The sequence below is a fragment of the Podarcis pityusensis genome (genome assembly GCF_964106645.2).
Source record: "Podarcis pityusensis genome assembly, chromosome: 16".
Lineage (NCBI taxonomy): Eukaryota > Metazoa > Chordata > Lepidosauria > Squamata > Lacertidae > Podarcis > Podarcis pityusensis.
The window spans coordinates 8,020,074-8,033,165 of record NC_138041.1 but is presented as its reverse complement, the minus strand read 5'-3'; the positions used below and the strand labels follow the sequence as shown (position 1 = coordinate 8,033,165).

General features: G+C 50.3%; 1 protein-coding gene across 1 annotated transcript in view; it reads left to right on the top strand.

Moving 5' to 3' along the window:
* The window catches only part of NPR1 (natriuretic peptide receptor 1), a 61,868-nt gene that overhangs the window by 13,558 nt on the left and 35,218 nt on the right, over nucleotides 1-13,092 (top strand). Inside the window, exons 2-3 of the mRNA XM_080984548.1 lie at nucleotides 8,116-8,315; nucleotides 12,494-12,607. Of these exons, the coding sequence (XP_080840674.1) occupies nucleotides 8,116-8,315; nucleotides 12,494-12,607 (314 nt within the window). The remainder of the gene's footprint in view (nucleotides 1-8,115; nucleotides 8,316-12,493; nucleotides 12,608-13,092) is intronic.

Here is a 13,092-nt window from a genome sequence, read left to right as displayed (position 1 = left end):
CGATTGGTATTATTGCATCAACTGCTAAAGTGGAATGATGTTTGGAAGGTGCAAGTCACTGGAGCAACAAGAGACAAGCCTGTACAAGACATAAGATACTTGAAGGCATCATGTCTCTCTTTAAAACCTTCGATTCTCCCGGCTATTGAGCGCTGGGGTCTTCCCCTCCGGACAGTTTGCTAGTGCCCTCCTTAAAGTCCTGCATTGCATGGGGTCTGGCTAGATGTCCCCTGGGGTCCCCCTTCCAACTCTACGATTCGATGTGGTGCCCACAGCTGGGCACAGCAAATCCCAGATGCAGCCTGAAAAGTGTAGCATGATTTATTCTGTCTCTTATAAGAAAAAAAAACTGCTCCTTTTCCCTTATGGGGTACCCAAGAGCCTATATAGAGTCCTTATGTAAGTTCTCTATCGGGAGGAGAAAATAACAGAGGCCAAGCAGAGAATATTGAGAAGCAAAGCAGCTGATCTTTATTAAACTGTTGCAACAGGGTCCCCACTCACCACACGCAGGAGGGAGGAGGAACCCAGAACAATGGTGTGCAAGCCCTTATATAGACTTTCGAAATTGCCCACCCTCTAGCTCAAGACCACCTCCCCAATACATCATACATACATCACAGAAGAGGCGGTCTACAGCAGAAATAGATCACAGGAGGCGGTCTACAGCAGAAAACCTGTCTGCCAGGGTACCTGATAATGGTCACTGATTGTATTACTTGGGCAGTCTGGCCATTCTTTTGTGATGGTAAATACTCAGTTCCTGAATCCCGGTCACAGGCTCACCCTATTCATACACAGATACGCCCTTAAGACAAGATTTGTGAGCAAAGAGGCAATGGGGAGGCTTTCCCATTTCCTTCCCCCTTGCAGAGAAATATTTGAGATCAATTTGGGAGAGTCAAAATGGCTCCACGATTGTTCTCCTATACTATTTCAGACAAGTGGTTTATATTTTATATCTTAGACCTTGTAATTCTCATAACACTCTCCAATATTGCATTTGGGTGCGACTGGATTCTTCAAGCAGAGGGGCGTCAGACTGACTCGCCTTCGGGGGAAGGAGCTTCCCTGTTGTGTCTCTGTACGTGTCACTGATCTGGGCTGAATCCCTGCTTGAGAACAGAGATTCGGACCGAAAATACTAAGTACCGTCGCTCCTCTGAGGCCCAGGTGTCCCCCATTCTCCCACATGATTGCATTTCAACAAAAATGTTCTTTTTTAGAGCCAACATGGTGTCAGTGTTAGAGCAGTGCTTCTCAAAGGGTGTGGCAGGAGAGGCTGGGAAGATTCAAGGACAATCACAGAAACATTTAAACATTTCAGTGCAGCGTAGTATAGTATCAATATAAATATATTTTTTATTTGCAGAATGTGGAGAGATATCTTTTGGAAACGAGAGCATCAAAAGATATTTCAAGCTCACACCTCTCATTGTAAGCATGCTTAAGGTACTTATGCAAGAGGCTCCTTTATAATTATATTTTGGGAATGACTCGTGTTCTTGTGTAGCTGCGTCGCATTATCCTTTCTAGATGTCCCATGATAAAGCAGACTCCTGGACAAAATTCCTGGACTAGACCATGGGTAGGCAAACTAAGGCCCGGGGGCCGGATCCAGCCCAATCGCCTTCTCAATCTGGCCCACGGACGGTCTGGGAATCAGTGTGTTTTTACACGAGTAGAATGTGTCCTTTTATTCAAAATGCATCTCTGGGTTATTTGTGGGGCATAGGAATTCATTCATTCCGCCCCAAAAAAATATAGTCCGGCCCCCCACAAAGTCTGAGGGACAGTGGACCGACCCCCTGCTGAAAAAGTTTGTTGACCCCTGGACTAGATGACCCTTTCGGTCGGCCTTCCAACTCTTTTTTAAAAAAATATGTTTATTAAAGATTTTATCGGTTTACAAAAGTACACACCTTCGATTCTGTGCTTCTACGATGCGAAAAGAGAACGCTGCTGCCGGCCTGAGTAGGCAGCACTATGCGAGGTGGACCTGTGGCCCGACTCACAAGAATAAGCCAAGGCACAGGAGCCCTTTCCCAACTGGGAGAAAAAAGGTGACAGGACTTTCTGTGCCCAACTGAAGGCGGAAGCAGTGGTGGCGAAGGGCAGGGTGTCCAGGGCTTAGCCTGCGCTCCTTTCACTAATTTTCACCCTCTCTTGGGCCCCCGGCCAAGAGACATCCTGTTATTTTCCTGCTGAGCGTCCTTCCCGCCCGAACTCCGGCTGCTGAGGTCAAGGGGCGCGTTCTGTCCACGGGGAGGGGTCACCGCCGCAAGCTTGGCCCCCCTGAGCCAGCGTTTTCCTGTTTTGCTGAGTCGCCGTTTCCTGATCCTGGTCGGACAGGGGTTTTTTTTCAGAGAGCGGTTCAGTGACGAGGACTGGCCTCCATCCTTAGGTGCCTTTGTCCTGGGCCCCATCCCAAAGGGAGAAGGTGTGATGGCCTGGGATTTGGATGCTGAACCTGAGGAATCCCAGCCTACACAGGATTCCCCGTGAAATATACTCAGAGTCGAGTGTGGATTTCATGCTCTTTATTCAGCTCATTGTAGTGAGGAATGAAAGTTCCCCCAAGATATCTGCTTTATATACAGTGGTGCCCCGCAAGACGAATGCCTCGCAAGACGAAAAACTCGCTAGACGAAAGGGTTTTGCGGTTTTTGAGCTGCTTCGCAAGACGATTTTCCCTATGGGCTTGCTTCGCAAGACGGAAACATCTTGCGTTTTTTGCAAGTTTGTTTCCTTTTTCTTAACACCGTTAATACAGTTGCGACTTGACTTCGAGGAGCAACTCATAGAACGCGGTGTGGTAGCCTTTTTTGAGGTTTTTGGTGATTTTTGAAGCTTTTCCAAAACTTTTCCGACACCGTGCTTCGCAAGACGAAAAAATCGCAAGACGAAAAAACTCGCAGAACAAATTAATTTCGTCTTGCGAGGCACCACTGTACGTTATTTACACAGTGGGCCGCATGTGATTGGCTAATTCTGGGATTCTCCTGCAGGCCAATCAGGTTGCGGATTCACTTCCACCTGGAGTTGGATTGGATGGCTCCTGCGGACCAATCCTACTGCTGCATTGTTCTAGGACCAATCAGATTGCTGCATTCTTGACCTTATTGTTCTAGGACCAATCAGACTGCTGCCTTTTGGATCCTATTCAACTCAGTACATAACACCCCGCCTCCAGAACCAGCTGAACCAGGGCTGGGGCATGAGCCTGAAGGGTCCTCACCTGTGCTGGGTCCTCAGGTGCAGGCACCAGCTGAGTCTGCTCTGGCTCCTGAGGTGATGGAGGACCCATTGCCTGCAGGTGCTCCACTCTCAGCCCCGTCAGAGGAAGCTGAGGTTGCCTCTAGGTCCGGTGACCCTCCAGCCTCTCCTGAGCTGCAGAGGCTCAGGGCAGAGAGGCGGAGGGAACTAAGTTCCTGCAGGAGGAGTGCTCGCCTCCAGGCCAGGAGAGGCGAGTCACCTGAGGATTGGGGCTGCCCTGTACCTCGGGGCAGATAAAAGCCAGCCAGACCCAGTCCCAAGTTGTGGAAGCAACATTGTTGGTCGCCAGTTCCTGCCTGAACCCTGTCCTGCTTTCCTGCCTGAGCTCCTGACCCGCCCTGTCTCCCTGCTTGCATACCTGTTCCTGACTTCACCCGACTCCCTGCCCTGCACCCAGCTTCAGCTGCTACGGACTGCCTCCACGTTGCACCTTTGACCACAGACCGGACTTGGACCTCGCCTTTTGGCTAACCCATGGGACCAGCCCAGAAGGCAAACTTGTGCATATTAGCACCCATCTCAGTGGGTCTCTGGCCCCCTCCCTGAGACTCACCTGTTTCCCACTGCCAACTCCCCAAATCTTTTCTCTCTCTGCTGTGGCCTGCAGGTTCATTGACTCCGCAGTTGGTTCTCTTCCGGTGATTTATCAGCCCATTTATCCCTTGTTTATCAGTCTATTATTATTATTATTATTATTATTATTATTTATTATTAGAGTTATTTTTCTTAACAGCAGCAACACAAAAGTTCCAGCATAACAAACAGAAGAGAAACCACGAATTGAACATTTTAGCCTCGCAGTCCGGAAGCGCAAAAGTACGAAAACACAGCGCAGCTCCAAAGGGATAATGAAGGATTAACTCCTGCAAAGATCCCCTTAAAAATTAATAGCTAAAAAAAACAAAAGTGTTTCCCCACCTGTGAGTTCCATCTTTGCTGAGAATAAAGGTTCTTTATAGGTTTGCATAGATTGGTCGCCCAGAGCGATCATGCGCCTCAACATTTTGTAGAAGAAATAAAATCATAGCATATATGGAAGGGGGAAAATGTCATTTCAGCTCTGTTCAGTTTGTGAGATATCTTTTCCAGCTGGGCAATCTGCCAACCCCTTGAATGCCAGCAATCAAAATCATTAATATTAAAGCTCTCCCGGGATTTGGCAATACAGCCTTGTAAGATAAGAGAAATAAGTTATTTGCTTTTCAGATCTGTTTTCCATATACAGGTCCAGATGCTGGGGTTCCAGGACCCCAAATTTTGCCCTCTTTTCTTGCCCTCATGACAGGACAATCCGGTTGGAGCTGGTAGCAGAGGCGTGCAGGAGAATACCTTTCAGAGGCTGAATGAGGGAACGCTGCTCATGCAGAGAGGCAACAGGGAGACTCCCTTGAGGACTAGTGCCTTATTATTATTTATTCCATTTATAGGTAAAGGGACCCCTGACCATTAGGTCCAGTCGTGGCCAACTCTGGGGTTGCGGCGCTCATCTCGCTTTATTGGCCGAGGGAGCCGGATGAGAACAGAAATCGTGCTCTGGCGGCACAGCGGCAGCAGGAGGCCCCATTAGCTAAAGTGGTGCTTCAGGTTAAGAACAGTTTCAGGTTAAGTACGGACCTCCGGAACGAATTAAGTACTTAACCTGAGGTACCACTGTAATGGGTATAGAAATGGATAGACTGGGGCAAAGCAGGTGTAAAAATGCACGATGGCTTTGCTCTCAATTCTTCCAAATCCCAGATTCTGGAAGCTGCAGGAGGGAGAAAAATTGCTGCTGCTGTGCTTGGGTCTCGCTTCCCGGTTTCCCATTGAGGCAGCTGGTTCATTCATTCATTCATTCATTGTGTTTATATCCCATCTTTTCCTCCAAGGAGTTCCAAGTTGAACCCACGTTTCTCCATTGTTTAATCCCCACAACAGCCTGGTGAGGTAGTGGCTGGCCCGCGGTCTCACCCTGTGAGCTGGGTGAGGGATTTGACCCTGCGTTTCTCCCAGATCCTAGTCTGACACTCCAACCACTACACCACGCTGTCTCTGGTTGGCCTCTGCAACTGATGGGCCGTGGGCCTGATCCTGCAGGGCTCTTCTCCTTACGTTCTTGCATTCGTGAAGATAAAACGCTTCTTGCTGGAGGAAATCGCTTGCCTATTGTGTCTATTCGGTCAAAATTGCTTAGCGACGTGTGTGTGTGTCTCCAGAGATATTTGTGCTGAAATGTTGATGAATTTTGGGGGGGGGGGCTTAAAAATAAATAAATAAATAAATTGCAAACCCACGTGGCGTTGTGGAGAACAGAAGGCTGGGCAAACACGCCATTCCTCCGAAGCACATCCAAAATACTTTCTTTCCCTCAAAGGATTCTGGGCAATGTATACCTGAAGGAGCGTCTCCACCCCCATTGTTCTGCCTGGACACTGAGGTCCAGCGCCGAGGGCCTTCTGGCGGTTCCCTCGCTGCGAGAAGTGAGGTTATAGGGAACCAGGCAGAGGGCCTTCTCGGTAGTGGCACCCACCCTGTGGAACGCCCTCCCACCAGATGTCAAAGAGAAAAATAACTACCAAACTTTTAGAAGACATCTGAAGGCAGCCCTGTTTAGGGAAGCTTTTAATGTTTAATAGGTTATTGTATTTTAGCGTTCTGTCGGAAGCCGCTCAGAGTGGTTGGGGAAACCCAGCCAGATGGGTGGGGTATAAATAATAAATTATTATTATTATTATTATTAATCATCATCATCATCATCATCATCATCATCATCATATGTAGTTTCACCCCCTCACAGAGTTCCAATTCTCAGCAACCCCTTAACAAACAGCAGTGCCCAGAATTCTTTGATGGGGGAAACATTATTTAAAAGTATAGCATGTATGCAGCCTGAGACTAAGAAAATGAGAATCTTAAATTGGAGAGGATTCACCCACCCGCTAGGTTTGGGGGCCAGCAAGGGGTGTGGCCTGGAGGAGATTCCCAAGGGCCAGGTTTAGAGGTTTGGGGGGCCGCACTTGCCTCCTGGGTCTTCAGGTTCCTCTTCTGGATTCGCCTGGCAATAATTTCGCTCGCCAAGTGCGAGAAGGAGGGATTTGTATCTGCTAGGTGGGGAAATGTCAGGCGCTTGCCCTTTCACACGTCTTGCAGCAGCCGAGCTACATTTCAAGCTGAAGATAAGCTGTTGTAGAACAATAACTTTCTCCCCCACCCCTTAGAATAAGGGCGACTGACCTCTAGGTGTTTAAATCACCCGCTGAATAATGCATAGACCGTCTGTGGAGGCTGCCAAGAGGCTACTGGTTGAGGACGCAGCAAGATATTTTGGTTTATCAGGGTGGAGAAGGGCCTTCCTTGTTTCAAGAACCTCAAAAGACCCTGCTTTTGTCCAGCATCCTGTTCTCACAACAGCCAACCAGATTCCCCTATGATTGATGGATTTATTGCATTTAGATCCCACCTTTTCCTCCAAGGATCTCAAAGTGGCCTATATGGTTTCCTGCCTCCTTATTTAATCCCTTCTCCATTTAATTCCCTGAAAGTGACCAACCTAAGGTCACACCCAGTGAGTTTTGTGGCCGAGCAGAGATTTGAACTCTGGTCCTTGCCAGGTCCTAGTCTGATGCTCTAACCACTATACCACGCTGTACCAAGCAAGACCCGAGCCCATAGACCCCTCTGCCCACCTCTGAGCCCTGTCAACTGGCAGAGAGAGAACACACGTCAACAGCCTCGTTTTCGTTGGAGAAAGGTTGGCGGGTGCAAACGCGGTCGTGCTTTGAAATGGCTTCCATCCGCACTTGCAACTGCCGCAGGAAAATTGGGGGTTGGCTTTTACAGCTCAACTCTCCACCAAGGAATTCAGTGTCCCCTAAATCAGTTATCAGTCAGAGGAAAATGAGTGGAGGCAGGAACCTGCAGAAGAAAAAGCAAGGCGGATCTTTAGTTTTCTGTTGCAACAGAGGCCCCCTCCCCCCTCCCCTCCCCATCTTGCAAGGAGGTGAGGACCCTGAACAAAGTTGTGCGAGAACTTTTAAAGATTTTCGAAATTGCCCCGCCCCTTAGCCAAAGGCCACCCAAAAGCACCACAGAAAGAGGTGATGAAATAAAACTGAACTCTGAGAGTGTGATTTGTCTCCTGTTGGTCAAGATACAATGGTCACTGCATTACCTGGCCAGTCTGGGCTACTCTTTGGAGATGCTAAATACTTCAGGTCACAGACTTACTCTATTCCTACAGAAAAGATGCCCTTAAGACAGGAGCTGAAGGATGTGTAAGTGAAAAGAACCATTGGGAGAGATTTTCCTAAGATATTTCCTTCTGCAGAGGAAATATTTGGGGTCATTAAGAGTCAAGATGGCTTTGGGACTGCTGTTCTATTTCAGACATGTGGTTTATGTACTTATGGATGTATTCTTAAAGGTAAAGGTAAAGGGACCCCTGACCGTTAGGTCCAGTCGCGGACGACTCTGGGGTTGCGGCGCTCATCTCGCTTTATCGGCCGAGGGAGCCGGCGTACAGCTTCTGGGTCATGTGGCCAGCATGACTAAGCCGTTCTGCTGAACCAGAGCAGCGCACGTAAATGCCATTTACCTTCCCGCCAGAGTGGTACCTATTTATCTACTAGCACTTTGACATGCTTTCGAACGGCTAGGTGGGCAGAAGCTGTGCCATTAAAAAAAGAAATACGGTAACTAAATTTAAAGAATGAAATGAAATGAAATAACCCAACATGTTAGTGATTTGCTTTCTCTCGTCCCAAAGCAGGGACATTTCACATTTCCCACCCCGGTGTGTCGAGACGTCTTTGCGACCGCAGCGTCCGCCCTGCTCACAGCCTTACTTTCTCTGCCTTGCAGTCGTGTTCGTCTGCTGCGCCCCCGACATCTTCCGCGAGCTCATGGTCCACGCGCATCGCGAGGGGCTTGCCGCGGGCGAATACGCCTTCCTCTACATCGACCTCTTTGGGGCGAGCCTGCAGGGCTCCACATTCCCCGACCGGCAGCTTCCCTGGCGACGGGGCGACGGGAACGACACCGTTGCCCGCGAGGCCTACAAGGTAAGACTCCCGTGCAGCCGTCAACGCCACCCCTGGCGGGCGGTCCTTTTTCCGCCGCACGTGGTTTGAGCTGAAACGAATATGCATTTGTACGTATTTGACAGAGTTTGTCCATTGTTTCCCCCCCGCAGTGCGGACTTCTGGGTTGTAGGCAATTAAGCCCCTCTCAGAGTGGAAACCCGCTGAGATTAATGGCCATTTTGACACTGTACATTTAAAGCGCTGCGATGTCACTTTAAACCTGGGAAGAGGAATTGATTGTGAAGTCACCTCTGGAAATTGTAGCTCTGTGAAGGGGAATGGGGGAGTCTCCTAGCGACCCTCAGCACCCTTAACAAGCTACAGCTCCCAGAATTCTTGGGGGGAAGCCGTGGCAATTAAGCCCCACTCAAAGTAGAGACCCATTGAAATTAATGGACTTAACATTCACACATTCACACCATGCATTTAAGAGTACTTTGATATCACTTTAAACGGCCATTGCTCCTCCCTCATTGAATACTGGGAATGGTAGTTTGTTAAAGGGCGTTGAGGGTTATTAGGTGGCCCTTATTCCCCTCACAGAGCTATAGTTCCCAGAGTTCCCCGGGACTGATTGATAAACCGTGTCGGGCATTGTAGTCTTTTAATAGGCGGTGTGTGGAAAATTCTGACTTTTCTTGGTGTGTGTTCAGTGTCAGGGTCCCATCTGTTGCTCCGCCCACTTTGCCTCTGGCCCCGCCCACGATGGAATGTGGCCCTCGGGGCCTCTCTAACTGGCCCTTGGGCCTCTGTGTGGCATATGCCCCACTCCCCATGCCCAGGAAGGGAGACCTCTGGCTGAATATAGCCTTCAGTTACCCTGCCCACCACAGGCACGCGGCCCCTGGAAGGTCACCGATGAGGGGAAGCGGCCCTCGGGCTGGGAAAAAAAGCCAAGCGACAGGCAGAAATTCAACCGGGGAAGCTTGTTCCTGGCAACGGCAGGTGACAGGGAAAGCTGGACTTCTGGAACTTCTGCCAGTCAGGAAGCCGTTAAAAGGCGCGGATGCTTTGCCAGGAAGCGGCCGCCGAGAGAGAAAGAGAGAAATGTGGCCATTGTGCCAAGAACACCTGGCAGAGGAGGCCTTGCGGAGGTTGCTGTGCTTCCGTGGGGGAACTGCGAGTGCCTGGCGGGGATCCCAGCGCCTTGGGAGCATCGGGGACGGGCATGACAATGAGGCTTTGTGACGGACTTGGAAGCTGCCCTGAGGCCGAGGCGGGCCGAGGTTGGCAGCTGAGCTGGCCATTGTCAAGACTTGCCGGGGTCTCAAGTTACTAGGCCTCAGTTCTGCGCTTGGGAATCACGACGCCCTCTCCAGGCACAGAAGGGAGCTGCGGATCGGGCAGTATCCTGCTTACAAGAGAAAATTAATCAATCTTTATTACGGTCCAGAGACCCAACAAATCGTTAAAAAGCAATGCACAATTCAGGCAGCCTACCTCCAGGTTAAACAAGCATTTTGTTCCGACTTAAAGATAGGGATTGTTGGTTCTTGCAACCACCGATAAAAACTTCGCCACTGCTAATGTTCTAGCGTATGTCCGGTCTTCCAATAGGAACCTGACATAGAGAGCCTCTGATTTTCCCGGGAAAAGTACCAGCAAGGGTAATATCAGTTCAGCCCTGGCTTGCTGGTATTTCGCACAGTGCAGCAAAATATGTTTTATAGAATCGATGTCTTGAGCACACGAGCAAAGTCTGTCCTGGTAGGGAACTCCTCTCAACCTGCCAAAGAGAAAAGAGTTGTGTGTATCTGCACCTCAGAATGAAGTTTCTGAGTTGGTCAAGCCTGGTTAGGAATCTTGCAAGGCAGGCTTTGGGCCTTACAGCCGGTCTTAGGCAGTGCTTGAAACCAGGCATTTATTCCGAACAATGAGGACTAGAACCTTACTTAAATCAGGGGAACGACTATAGCTCCTGCTTTGTGTGTAGGAGGCCCCAAGTAGGGCTGCGAAAGGCTCCCTGTGAGCTGCTGCCAGTCAGTGTGGGTAACCCTGCGCTAGCTGGAGCAACGGTCAGTCTGCGTGAGGCAACTTCCTATGGGCACGAAGGCGATGGATTGTATTCTCGGGCCTCGGCAAATTCTTTATTCTTCCTTCCTTCCTTCCTGCCACCCACCCACCCACCCACCCATTTAACTCCTGGAGTACTGGGTTTCAATCCTACCCGGCATCCCTGTTGTGCCTTTTTGGACTGGGACTCCCTCCCCGCACAAGATCCCGTCGGAGGAGAGGGGCGCTGAGGGGAGTTTAGGGTGGAGGGAAAGGGCGATGACTTTGGCCAGACCTGGCCGGCTTTGCTTTTCTCCGGCGTGAGAGGAAGGAAGCAAGATAATTCCCCCGGAGTAGCGGGCAAGTTATAGGCTATTAATAGCCCAGGGAGCTGAGAGCCGGCCTGAATATCTATGGGGCGAGGGGCAGGATTCATTGCCTCTCAATGCCTGTTGGCTTGGTGGTTGGGAGACACACAACTTTGTTTTCAATCTGAGGGCCACATTTATGTCTGGGAAGCCTTCCAAGGGCCGCACGGCAGAGGTGGGCAAGGCTAGCGGGGGAAGTGAGCAAGGCAACAGGTGGGAATTTCACCTGTGGTTCGGTAGGGCTAATTTCAGCACACTTGCGCACCCCCCCTCACAAAAGGCAGGATCTGAGTTTGAGGAGAGAGAGAGGCTTAGGGGGCCACTTTCAGCTGTTGGGTTCCAGGTTTTCCACCTCTGGCTTAGAAGGCTTTAAAAACAGAGGGGTTTCACAAACTGTGAAAAAGATTCTATGAGCTGAATAATGGAGACACTGTATGTATTTTCGCTTGTTTATTTGTTTGGTAACACAAGAAAATCCTTAATACAAACTAGTTTTGATTTTTGAAGCCCACTGTTATATCCAGCGTTAAACCCAATTAAATTAACAGCCATGACTACCTTAAAAGGTAAAGGGACCCCTGACCATTAGGTCCAGTTGTGGCTGACTCTGGGATTGTGGCACTCATCTCGCTTTTTTGGCTGAGGGAGCCGGCGTACAGCTTCCGGGTCATGTGGCCAGCATGACTAAGCCGCTTCTGGCGAACCAGAGCAGCGCACAGAAACGCTGTTTACCTTCCCGCTGGAACGGTACCTATTTATCTACTTGCACTTTGACGTGCTTTCGAACTGCTAGATGGGCAGAAGCAGGGACTGAACAACGGGAGCTCACCCCGTCGCGGGGATTCGAACCGCCGACCTTCTGATCAGCAAGTCCTAGGCTCTGTGATTTAACCCACAGCGCCACCCGCATCCCTTCTATGACTACCTTGTTAGAGGTAAAGGTACCCCTGCCCGTACGGGCCAGTCGTGTCCGACTCTAGGGTTGTGCGCCCATCTCACTTAAGAGGCCAGGGGCCAGCGCTGTCCGGAGACACTTCCGGGTCACGTGGCCAGCGTGACAAAGCTGCATCTGGCGAGCCAGCGCAGCACACGGAAACGCCGTTTACCTTCCCGCCAGTAAGCGGTCCCTATTTATCTACTTGCACCTGGGGGTGCTTTCGAACTGCTAGGTTGGCAGGCGCTGGGACCAAGCAACGGGAGCGCACCCTGCCGCGGGGATTCGAACCGCCGACCTTTCGATCGGCAATCCTAGGCACTGAGGCTTTTACCCACAGCGCCACCCACGTCCCTATGACTACCTTAGGCCCATGAAATTCAGGGGGTCTACTCTGAGTATAACTTAGTTTGACACAACCTCGAATGGCCACAGCTTTGCCACCCCTGGGTTAGACTGTTGGTTTCTTGAAACGAGGGGCTTAAGGTATGTTCATGAAGGTCTCTCAATTGCTATAAAGCAAAATAGCTAAGTGGAAACTCCATAGACAGGAGCAGTGTAACTCCAAGGACCTGATTTTTGGGGGTGAATCACAGAGGGAGGGCTGTTCCCATCGCCCCTGCTTCCGAACTTCCAAGAGGAGATTCCAACTAAACATTAGGGAGAACTTACTGAAGGCAAGAGCTGTTTGATGATGAACAGATGGCGGCGGACTCTCCTTCGTTGGAGGTTATTAAACAGAGGCTGGGTGGCCGACAGTCAGGGGGGTTCCTTAGCTGTGATTCCTGCATTGTTGGTCCCTACTGTTCTGTGATGATTCCAAGTGATTTTGAGCGCACGCCTCCCTCTCGCCCTCTGCGCAGGCCGTCATGATCATCACGTACGCAGAGCCCACCAACCCGGAATACAGGCCGTTCCTGCAGGAGGTCAAGGAAGGGGCTCAAGAGCAGTTCAATTTCACCATGGAAGACGGGCTGGTAAGGAAGCAGCGATGGTAGATTTGCCCTCCCGGCTCCCCACACCAGGCAAAGAGGGTCTGGGGGAGGCCTATTGACTGGGAATGCCTGCCTAGCAATCCATTATTTTGCAACGGTGCGTGTTTTTGTTATTCATTTATTTAAATCAATGCTCTGCCTTTTCCTCCAAGGGGGTGGCGTATGTGGTTTCCCCCTCCCCGTTTCATCCTCACAACAGCCCTATGAAGTTGTTGTTGTTTAGTCGTTTAGTCGTGTCCGACTCTTCGTGACCCCCTGGACCAGAGCACGCCAGGCACTCCTGTCTTCCACTGCTTCCCGCAGTTTGGTCAAACTCATGCTGGTAGCTTCAAGAACACTGTCCAACCATCTCGTCCTCTGCCGTCCCCTTCTCCTTGTGCCCTCCATCTTTCCCAACATCAGGGTCTTTCCCAGGGAGTCTTCTCTTCTCATGAGGTGGCCAAAGTCTTGGAGCCTCAGCTTCAGGA